Raw genomic sequence first — 11,978 nt, 5'->3', positions numbered from 1 at the left:
GCATGTGGACCGTGCAGAGTCAAAATTGAAAATTCAAGTAGGATTTATTAATAGTCCATAAACAAATCCCTTACTGGTAAGCAGCTCCGCCCAAGGTGTTCCTCTCCAAACCTACAGATGTCACAGATCTGTCATGACGTTGTTGAGCTGAAATCACTACCCATCAAAAACTTATCTGTAATGTGTACTTTGCATTTATGGAGTAATCACAACGTATTGATTCAGTTTTTATTTTCTCCCCCAAAATGGAGGACTAGGTTTTGTTTACAATCTGCTTATTCCCCATCAGTTCCTCCATCAAGGGTTTGGGAGACCACCAGTGGACTCATTAATACTCATCAAGGGTTTGGGAGACCACCATTGGACTCATCAATATTCATGCTGCCAGTTTGAATATTTGTTTGTTTTCAAATGTTTATTTTCAAATTGTCTGTTGTATTTAAAGGAGGGGCACGTGTGCCGTTGTTCTACCTGGTGTCTCCTGTACAGGAGCAGACAGACTGGATAATAAAGTACTCATGAAACCAAGTGGCAAGATGGAGGTTAAAGCAGTATTAGAGAAAGTAAAAGATTGTTATTAATAAAACTTTGTATTATTAATCTGGTTACATCTATGAGTAGTTGAGCTGGATCACAGACTTTTAGCAGACATGCACTGATTGAAGACAAGTCCATTTTCATTCTGTTGTCTTCAAAAAATATCAGAGTTAAAAACAACACTGGCAGCAGTTGTACAGGAGGTTGGTTTTCTCTTTTCTTGATTTTATAGGCCCTCAATGTTTTTAGATTATTTGTTTTTCTGGAAGTGGCTTTAGTTCTTCATAAAAAAACGTAACCAACAGAATTTAATGATAAGGAATCACATTTTTCTTTATAGTGTTCGATTGGAATGTTCCATTAAGAAGCACAAAGGAATCAGAAAAAATAATACATGAATAAATAGTTAAACAAAAGAAAATACTAAAATAACAGACTCGCCAACAAGCACCAATGCATGATGGATGATGACCCTAGGTGGAACCACTCTCCTGACCCTAGGGGAAACCACACCCCGACCCTGATGCTAGAAAACAGGGCAAATACTGACCCTACCCTCATATAGATGTCTGCTACTTGTTTTTCAAAAGAATTAGGGGTTGGATTGAACACATCTTTGAGTTCCTACCAACTTTTCTTTGATTTCCATGTACACGAATATAGAAGCTAAAAAATCTTTAGCAATGAAGGAAACACGTGGCTATAAAACTGCTATGTAATCTCACCGGATGTTGTCACTACAGAAATTTTTTGCATGTCCTTTGTATTATTCCACATTAATCACTGTGTAAATATGCGAACGATACCCATGACTGCGTCTTTCTGGTGTGACTGCAAAACAAATGTCATCAACATGCACTATTTTGTGAACTGGGGGCCTCTCAACCATAGTAAACAAACAAAGAGAAATAGCTTCACCAAAAGATTAATTGTTATTTTTTCCACATTTGGTTGTAAATTCGAACGGAAATGCTTTATCCCAATCTGAAAGTACCACATAAATTGTTTTTTTTTTTTTTTTGTCACTGCCCCTCCCATTAGTCCCTCCCCACAAAGCAGCAGATCCAATCACCAGAAACAAACATGAAAGTAAAACACAGAAGCTCCTCCTCCATGGTGGAGCCTGCCCCTGGAAGCCCCTCCCCTCCCACTCCTCCAACTCCCCTGGAGCCAGCTTCCTGTCTTCTGTGGCTGAACTTCCTCTCTGTGCCAGAAGTCTGAGCTCCAGACGAGTGAGGTGCATCTGCCTGAGCACACTGGAGAGCCCAGACTGTTCCTGTAACACAATTCTTCTACCCACATTGCAAAAACGATCTGACCAGTGAGGAGAGCACACACTGGAGTACAAAAACAGAAAGAAAAAGTACCTGGACAGCATAAACCAGATCTGTCTGTCTCTCCAAAAGTCTTGAGGCAGTGTTCGACCATCAGATTCCACACGTCCCATTTGAAACGATGTTTGTTTGTTTAGTTTCCCTGTACCCCCGTGTCCACGTGTGAACGTGTCGTTTCCAAGGCAGCAGGGAAACATACTCCTTGGCTGGGTGGGTCAAGCGTGGTGGGCAGGGGGCGGGGCCAAACCCAGCTGAGGGTGAAGCCCTTCAGGAATGCACAAGGAAGGCTTAGTTCAACCTCCAGAGCAGCCACGCTGGGAAACGCAAATAAAAAATATCCTAGCCTGCAACATGTGGAGGAGTCAGTACAAAACAAAAGAAAGTCTGTACCACTCCAGGTATCCATCTTTCTGTGTACTTGGTCACCTTTTTAATTGTGATATATTTATAGCCATTTATATATAGATATCTATGTATAGTTTATACAATTAAAAACACAAAGATGAGAGACTATTTGGCTTCTTTTTCTAATTAGAAGTTTCTCATTTAATAAATGCATATAAATAATTTCTTTTGTTTTTGAATTCTTAGACGCTCATTTTCCACATCCATTTTCAATGTATCATGCCATCAGTGGGTCCTGTCAAGTATTCCATAGAATTCCATTCAGTCATTTTGGCAGAACTCTCTACAACCTTCCATCCAAGACACAGGGCACATTTGTGATTGGTCCCCATAAGACCTCATTGGCTAGACTGTGCACAGTTTTTGTGTGTGTCTCTGGGATTCACTAACTGAGTCTCTGTGGGTCCGCTGGGAGCCACACCTCCCAGCCCCGCCCCGCTGTCAAGGAGAACGCAAACTGTCTCTCTGGCCCCCAGCGGAACAGGGAAGCCGGAACTGTCCTGCTTCCTGTGAGCATGACCTAGCACTCTGTGTTCTTCCCAAGTTTCCTCCTTCTGCTTTCCGGCTGCCCTGTCGGGGGTTGGAGCAGTGGTGCGGTGCCAGACCGTGGGGCTGTCCTCCTTGCGCCCATGGGGCGGGGCGCTCGGGGGGTCTATGCCCACGGCGGCCGTTTGCATACAGGAAGCCTCGTTGGGATTCGAGTGGACGGAAGGGATGATGGGGATGGAGCCAGGCCGGTATGGAGCAGGGGATCCCTCTCTCGGAGAACCGGAGAAACACTGCTCCGAGTGGCCTCCCCGCCACACGGAGGAGTACGAGCCTCGCATGCCGCGGAAGGAGTCATGGTGCAAAGCCCCCTCCGGCTTTAGCAAATCCCTGCGGACAGAGAGGTAGAGATTTTTTTGATAAAAAAAAGGACAGAACACTGAGATTAGTTTATATTAGATTAGGCTGCAGCTTTGCACAGTCATCTGAGACGGCGGTGCCAGATTAAGTCTTTGGACGCTGCTCGTTCAATAATCATATCCGTGTCCTTTCAAAAACAGATGACTGAAAAGACATGCTGGGAGGCACCAAATTGAGCCACTATATCCATACCGCGCATCTTACTGTCTACAAAGATAAACTGTTCAAATGCCACGTCATTCCTATGGCAACCAAAAGGTGGTGGTGGTGGTGGGGGGGGGGGTTGTAGTGGACGAGCCCCCAGATGCACACTGAAGAACAAACACGTGAGAGGCTTCTGGGTGTCTGCGAATGACTGACATTGGCTAGTTGTGTGCAGCACATGGAGGACACTGCTTCCCTGAGCTGCTGAGTGATGACGTCACTCCTCCATCGCGGATGACAGAGGAGGCGGCAGGTCCGGAACCCCAGGGGGAACGACGTCACAGGAAGGTGTCCGGATCGTGTGCCTCTGCGCTTATCTCGCCATAATGAACTGTAATCCCTCTTCACATTGATAGTTAACCCAGCACGCCTACCGCTCAGAATACCCTAATCACAGTTAAGCACCCAGCAAAGGCGGACCAAGCCACCCGGCACTATATGTTAAAGAACAGGCGCTGTTCGAGTGGAAAGGGATATTTTGTTAGATCTGTCTAATCAACAAAGGGCCCGTCTGATCAATGAAGAGATAAGCATGGCGTGGCGGAGGAGAAAGGTGAAGGAATGCAGGAAGTCTGCGTAGAGACCAGGCCAAGGGCCAGAGTCAGCTGACAGGATGGGGAAAGTTTCATGCACGAGGACAGTCACTATAGCCATGGCAACACGTTGTTGTATGTATATTTAGAATTTTTCCAGAGCATTTTTCCGATTTTTGAAAGAGGATGGTGATTAGTGGATTTATATGCAGTATTTCTTGCATTTTTGGCATTTCATGACAGACATGTATGAATATTTAATTATTAAATAAGAATAAATGTTATAATAGACAGTTGTAAATACATAATGAATAAATAAGAATAAATGTTATAATAAACAGTTGTAAATACATAATGAATAAATAAGAGCTTAGGCAGCAGAAACAATCATATTATCCTTCTTTTTTTGGGGGGGTGGCATTATTAATACCATCCAAAACTTTTTTCCATCCTGAACTTTTCTCCATTTGTCCATGTTCATCAAATTTCACATTCAGCGAATTCATTTACTGGCTGCCAGACGCATAGGAGCCCAATCCTTCTCCTGCTGCAGTGCTTTAAACAGGTGTGACATGATTAACCAATGAACAATGAGCCCGCCCATGTCGCCACAGCGAACTGAATTAACATACCGGGTCATTGTATGGTCTCTTCAATCAGGACTTCGGACATTGTGTCCCGATTTTGGGCAGCCAGCCATGGATTGTGATTAAGCGGGCTGCGTTTTTGATCAGATAGTAGATTAAGGTCATCGGGGTTGAAGCTACCGAGAATATTTCTCTGTTTTCGAACAGTGCGCTATCTGTAGTCTCGTGCTCGGTGCCCTAACCCTGTCGGTCTGCCTGTCTCGCCAAGGGAGGCGGAAGGACGGCTCTCGTGTGGAACAACGGAAGACGCGTGGACTCAGATGTGTCTGTCCTTTTCAGCTGCGCAGTGAGCTGGGCAGCGTCCTGATGTGGCACGGGTCTTGTTTAGACTGGAACCAGCTGCCATGCGGTTCCACATCACACTTGCGTTTGAAAGAAGGCAGGGCAGCAAGATCTAACTAACGATGGCTCATGCATGAGGTAGATGAGGTATGAGTCTCAATAAAGGACAGTGTGGCTCCCGTGAGAGCCGATAACAGAGCTGGCGCTAACGAGTCAATGTTAAGAGCGAGGGGAAGGGTGGATAGCTGTGAGAAGGGCACTTGAGAGCGCCGGGTCCGGTGCGTGCCCTTTGCACATGAAACTGTTCCAGCAACGGTAACTTTGCGACACCGACATGAGATGCCGGTCAGACAGACCTGCCTGACTCTGACGTGCAGTGGGAAAGCTTATTTTGGAGTGTCGCTCGCAGGCCGGATGGCTTGGGTGGATTAGCGTATCTGAACAGTAATGCCGTGCTCTCACGCACATCAGCTGAGAGACTGGAGAGAAGCCAGAGGAGTCTGACAGGCAGTTTTATCTAAAAACACCAGGAACTATAATGGGAAGCGGACCATGTTCCCATTTTATGCCATTTTACAGTGATAACAGTAAGGATTTGACAGACAAGGAATGAGAGCACCAATATTTTGTACCCCCCCCCCTTTTTTTTTGATCATATGCAAAGCAGTGCTACTGAATTTGTCTCTCTCTCTCTCTCTCTCTCTCTCATTCTCTCTTTCCACCTCTCCCCCTCTCTCACTCTGTCTCTCTCTCTGTCTCTCTCACTCTCTCTCTCTCTCTCTCTCTCTCTCTCATTCTCTCTTTCCACCTCTCCCCCTCTCTCACTCTGTCTCTCTCTCTCTCTCTCTCTCTCTCTCTCTCTCTCTCTCATTCTCTCTTTCCACCTCTCCCCCTCTCTCACTCTGTCTCTCTCTCTGTCTCTCTCTCTCTCTCTCTCTCTCTCTCTCTCTCTCTCTCATTCTCTCTTTCCACCTCTCCCCCTCTCTCCCTCTCTCTCTCTCTCTCTCTCTTTCTCTGCCTCTCTCCCACACTCCCTCTCCTCCTCCCTTCTCCTCGATCCCGGCCCGTCTCCATGGCAACAGGACCTTAGTTGGGCAGAGGATGTTCTTGTGCAGGCTGTGGGAATGGAACTAGAAATAGGTCACTGCTGACACCCTGTAATGGTTCCTTCCCAGTGTGATCTGTCTGCGGGCAGAAGCCACCAGCCCAGAGGCAGCCAGGGGCACGAGGCCTTCCACACACTCTGCTCCGACGCCTGCTACATGTACATACGCATATATATTCCTCCACTCTTTTCCAGCACACAGCTGGGCCCTGCCCATGGCTGTCTCTGTTGTGTTTGATTGGCTGTGAGAAGGCTTTATCCTTTATTTCCTGGGACGCTTTTCTGGGCCTTACACATGGTTGTACCTGCTGCTGTCCTTTATTAGAGTTCAAACCGGGCAATCTGTGCCAGGAATACACACACACACACACACACACACACACACACACACACACACACACACACACACACACACACACACACACACACACAGAACAACAACAACAACAACAATATCTGCCTACTTTCTGTTTTTTAAACAATATATTATATATTATAATGAAGAAAGAACAGAGGGGTTACTGAAGTGGAGATTCACATGTGAGGCACGGAGAGAAATGTGCGTGTACGTGTGTGTGTGTGTGTGTGTGTGTGTGTGTAAGACAGAGAGGAGGAGTTGTAGACACAGGCTGTGAAAACATATATATTTTTAAGTGTGTGAAGGTGTTGTATGAGTCTCTGAACTCTTCTGTTCCATTTGTGAAAGTTTCATTTTGCAGTGCCACACTGTGATTGGCCATGACTATGCGCCATGTTTATTAATGTAACTTCTCACTCACAATCCTATTGGTTCTGCATCCCTCTCAGAGCCCTCCATTTCCTGCAGGTGCTGATAGGCGGGTCCAGAATCTCTCGAGCCTCCAATGGGATTGAGTCTTCCTCTGGGTATGGGCGGGGTCCTGTGGGCCGGCAGGCGGAGAGCCGAGCGGCTTCTTTGCTCTGCGCTGTGAGACAGTGAGCCCGTCCTGCAAACAGCACGTGTTGCATACCATCACCATCTAGCCCTCCTCTTAAAGACACAGAGGCTCAGGAATGTTCTCTGGTTCTCTGTCAAACCTAGCAAACCATGGATATCACTGAAACCTTTCGTGCTTTGCCAGACGACGCATAAACAGTCACCACGTGCTGTGTGATAATAGCTTATTTCTGTTCTATCCACACATCAAGTGCTAAATTCTGCATTCAGTTACACCAGGGATTCTCTAGTCTTCCCCAGTCTCTCCCTCGCTCTTTCTGTCTCTCTCTCTGTCTCTAGCTCCCTCCCTCTCTCTCTCTATCTCTCTCTCTGTCTCACCTTCCATCAGGTGCTTCTTATGAAAAAATGTTGACACACACTTGAGAAAGAAAGCCTCTTATTTGGAGGGCTTCTGTCTGCTCTCCTTCTCGCTGAGTCATTTCCTAAGCCCTTCTGATTCACCTCCAAAAGTTCACCATATTACCCATAAATCAAGTCATCCTCATTAGATTTTACGTGACTCTACTGTGCAAGCTAGTGAGGATAATGCATATCAGTGAATAAAGCTGTGTTGGCTCAAAGATTAAGTGAGTTTTCTGTAGCCTTCCTTATGCTGAGACAAGGGCAATCAGTCAGACTGAGATGTTGTGTCTTTTGAAGGCACAAGGCAGTGTATAATAGCTGTGAGTGCTCTCCTATGTGTGGCGCAGAGTGTGTGCACGAACCACACATGCTCAGAGGACAGCGAGTCATATGCAAGAGCTAAAGGGTCAGATGTTGATGCCCAACTTTCAAACTGAATACTGGACTTTACTGCAAATATCCCTGCCTCCCTCCCTCACACACACATACACACACACACACACACACACACACACACACACACACACACACACACACACACACACATACACAAACACACTCCTCTTAATCTGTGACTGGGCACCTGCATGAAAGAGTTTCTTTGCATCTCATTTTAATAGCTAAATCTTTTCCTTTGTGACTACACATTTCAGCTTGTTCCATCTGAGAAGTCAGATTAAGCCGCAGGAATAATTTCAATATTTGATTGACTTTTTGACCAACCAATTAAAAAGTTGTTTTGTGAAGCTTAAGCAACTGTGACCAATGAAAGTGAGATTTGACAGCTGGCCAGTGAAACAAACCATATTCCCCAACAAGCTGTTGCTATGTTACTGTCTGTGTCAGCTTGTTCGTAACAGAATAATAATAATAATAATAATAATAATAATAATAATAAACTTTATTTATATAGCACATGCATAAACACAGTTTACAATGTGTTTTACAGAGAAGTAAAAATGTAAATAATAATAATAAAAATAATACAGTGAATAATTAAATGAAATAAAAAAGGAAATTCAAGGAATGATATAGATTCACTACCTCATGCGATACAAAGAATTATTCGCTTCTGTTTTTTTCTCTTTGACCTTAAGAACCTTTCCATCATTGTCACTTCCAACACTACCTTACCTTACAGGTGCATGCAGGACATATTAGCAGTGATCAGTGCGCACACACGTGCACTGGCCACTTTGTGCTAATCACCTCATTTGTACCTACTTTATTGGGTAAGCAGGTTAACTTATTAGCTCCTTCTCTCTTATAGGTGCATTTTAGAAGTGTGCAATTACAGATGATGGCTGGTCTGTCAGAAGCATGCTTTATCTCTTCATCTCTGCTCACTCTCTGCCCACAGCACCTATCTGGACCAGATCTTGTTTAGATGGCGAACCATTCTCAGAAGTGCTACTACGGATGGGGTAGTGGCTTGCTGTCAGTGTTGAGCTGCTACAGTGTTAACTGTTGATTTTGTAGGTATTTTTTTATTTTTGTCTCCACTGGGCAGGGAGCGGTCCTCCACCCAAACACACCACCAGCATCCAATAGTCAGAAACAGACCCTGGGAATACAGAGCTATAGAACAGTACACCCACCACACAAGTCTAAAACAAATATCTGATGAGTGTGTGAAGTACAGGTGAAACCAAAAGACTGGCAGAATGCAAACATCTTTTAAAATGGCTGTTTACAAGCTAATCTGCTCTTACTGGCGATCAAGAAGAACATCTTGGAAGAGGCACTTATTCCTATGAGTGGGTATGTTGTACGTTCTGGGGTTCTGCACAGGCATTCAGAGAGGCACTCAGGAGCAGTGGAAATCACCGCGAGTGAGTCAGCCTGGGACCAAGGAAATGATGAGAGAGAGAGAAAGTCTCCCAGCCACGGTCCACGTCGAGATTGCCACCCCGGTGGGAGCCGATCGCAACCAGACGACGGTTTTCCAAACATTCCCGAGAAGGAAATCTTTGCCCTTCAACAGCAAAGGGACAAAGGACTCTACAAAACAGGCACCCAGCGTGTGGGGACGCAGGTAATCTAATGGATGAAAAGGAACTGGGTCTAATTCAGTATTGAGCGGCTAAATGAGATTGCATGCGGCCCAAGTCCGATTTATTCCCATTAATCCTGATCTGCTCCTGTGCCTTCCCTGTCGCCAGAGAAATTCATATTAACATGTTTATCACCAATTACAATTACTATCATTCTTTTGAGAGCATTCAATAAAACTGCAATTATCAGGGGGTACTCTGCCATGGAGGTAATTTAATTTTTCTCTCTGCTGCCTTTGACCACATTACAGCGAGCGGTATCTCACTGGTCTCCTTGGCATATAATTAGAAAGGCCATTATCATCATACAAGTGTCTAAAAGGCCATAGACAGGGCACTGAGAGGCGATCCACTCAACGAGGTCCACACTACTTTCAGCCAGGCTAAGGCAACATTTAGGCGAGGTCAATCCGTAATCCTCGTCGTAACGATGCGCATGACTCTTGTTAAGAGATTAGGAAGGAATGTCTGGCCAGTAGCCAGGGCCAGACTCACCTGTGGTGTCTTCCTGTTGAAACGCCCTTCAGATGGATAGATGATGCCGAAGGGCTTTGGGCAAAGCTGGAGTCATGGACAGTGCCTCCTTGTGGCTTGGAGGATCTTGTGTTTTTGCAGAACTGCAAACAGTGGGGATGCACTGTATTATTTTCATCATAAATATAAATGCCGTGTATATTTGTCTCAGTAGTATTGCATTATCATCAGGAATCTCAGAACAATATTCATTATAAATGAGATTATCTCTTCTGTAATACGATGATCTTGAAGTGAGTCATCACATGGTCTTCATCTTATTATAAGCAAATTTGGCAGGTTTATTGTCTACAGAAAAAAAAAAAATTTGACCAGGTTCAATAGACAAACAGTAAGACACTTTGTTGGACACATTATATCCCATTGAAAGTCCAAACTTTGAAAATTCCCATTTCTGCAGAACGCAGAAAAATAATCTAAATGTCATTGTGGTACTTAATCTTTTCTGTCCCACAGAGACATGAGGAGGACTAGAATGAGGCCAAGGGGATATGAAAAGAGAAGAGGAGAAATTGAGTGAGGAGAGGGGAGGGGAGGAGAAATAAAGAGAGGGGAGAAATGAAGAGATGAGAGGGAAGGAGAGAAGAAGAGAAATGAAGAGAGGAGAGGGGAGGAGAGAAGAAGAGACATTAAGAGAGGGGAGGAGAGAAGAGGAGAGATGAAGAGAAGGGAGGAGAGGAGAGGTGAGGAGAAATGAAGAGAGGGGAGGAGAGGAGAGGGCGAGCGTATTTTGGGTGGGGGTGCTGATGGCTGAATTAGGAGGTCACTAGAGTCAGCAGAAGTGGATATAGTAACACATTCAGTCTCCAGGTTGACTGCCTGGTGGGGGTCACGAGGTGGCCATATACAGAGCACAGATAAGGGTTAATAATGTGCTCTCGAAACCCAGGAAGAGATGCGTGACAAAACGGATCATCACAGGGAGATTTGCCTTTATCAGAAGTACACATGGATGGGTGAGGAGTCACGTGCATTACTACGGTGACACGTCGCATGTGTTCTTATCTTATAACCACGGTCCCAGCTCTGCTAAACACCTCCTCCTATCTCCATCCCCAGCCTGACCTCCACCTCTGGTCTTACACCTCCACCTCCACTCGGAACCTTCACCGATGGTCTGCAGCTCCATTCCCAATCTGATACTCCATCTGCAGTCTTCTGTGCACTCCAGTGCTAAAACATCTACTCCTGTTATCACTCTTTGCAGGGTGATGTGTGATTTGGCAACTGTCAAACGTAATTTGGCACATTTTTGTGAGAGTCCTGCCAGTGTGGTCATGTATAAAAAAAGTATTCCAATCAATACAGCTATATAATCAATACAGATATGTAATCATAGATGGAGATCACATAAGAATGGCCAGCACAGTCAATAAGTACTTTGTTTGATCAAAGCACATTACCTTTCCAGTCTTCAGTCTTTCACTCTGAAGTTAAATGAGTAGAGAGAGGAAAGGATTGGGTGTAATGAAACGTGGGCTGGTGCTGCCGGCATGACACATCGGTTTGTGCAGGTGGGAGACTGTTTGAAGGAAGTCCATTCGTGTTTCAGAAAACAAACAGTGAACTAAGAACGCAATGCGGTGCCAGCTCACCTAACAAGATAAAGAACGGCACCTACGTTTGTGTTTGATGGCGCTCTCAATTAGGTGAGGTGAGATGTTTTGATCTTCTGAAGTTTATTCCACCACCAAGTACATATCAAGTAGGTTTACATATCTGATTAGATGATATTGACCTTGGTGATATAAGGAGCACTCCATATATTTTGCCAAGTCCAACCATTTAAACTGAATAATAGAACTAAAGAGCCCCACAAAATAAAGTCAGACACACATTTAGATAGCGGCTCAAATAACAGAAAAGATCTACTGCACTGCAAAATATTTTCACTTTCTCAAGGTGAAAGATTGTAGGCCATCGCATTTTGAAAAATGTTATGTAAGCATCTCGGTTTTTTTTTTCAGCAAACAGTGACTCATCTGTACAGCGGCTGTACTAAAGAAAGAAAAGAGACAAACAGACTTTACCATCCCATTTGGAGATGAAAGCCACAGAAAATGGAATATAATGCTCAGGAATGACAGATCTTCCTCAATGATGACTCAGACCCAACCCA

General features: G+C 44.8%; 1 protein-coding gene across 1 annotated transcript in view; it reads right to left on the bottom strand.

Moving 5' to 3' along the window:
• Positions 1-1,690: 1,690 nt before the first annotated feature.
• The window catches only part of LOC113587874 (pro-neuregulin-3, membrane-bound isoform), a 228,595-nt gene continuing 218,307 nt past the window's right edge, over positions 1,691-11,978 (bottom strand). Inside the window, exons 7-9 of the mRNA XM_035531281.1 lie at positions 9,821-9,942; positions 6,733-6,918; positions 1,691-3,152 (exon numbers count right to left, since the gene is read on the bottom strand). Coding sequence (XP_035387174.1) covers positions 2,615-3,152; positions 6,733-6,918; positions 9,821-9,942 — 846 coding nt within the window. The 3' untranslated portion in view covers positions 1,691-2,614. The remainder of the gene's footprint in view (positions 3,153-6,732; positions 6,919-9,820; positions 9,943-11,978) is intronic.

Source organism: Electrophorus electricus, chromosome 11 (assembly GCF_013358815.1).
Source record: "Electrophorus electricus isolate fEleEle1 chromosome 11, fEleEle1.pri, whole genome shotgun sequence".
Taxonomy (NCBI): Eukaryota; Metazoa; Chordata; class Actinopteri; order Gymnotiformes; family Gymnotidae; genus Electrophorus; species Electrophorus electricus.
This window is presented reverse-complemented; position numbering and strand designations above follow the sequence as displayed.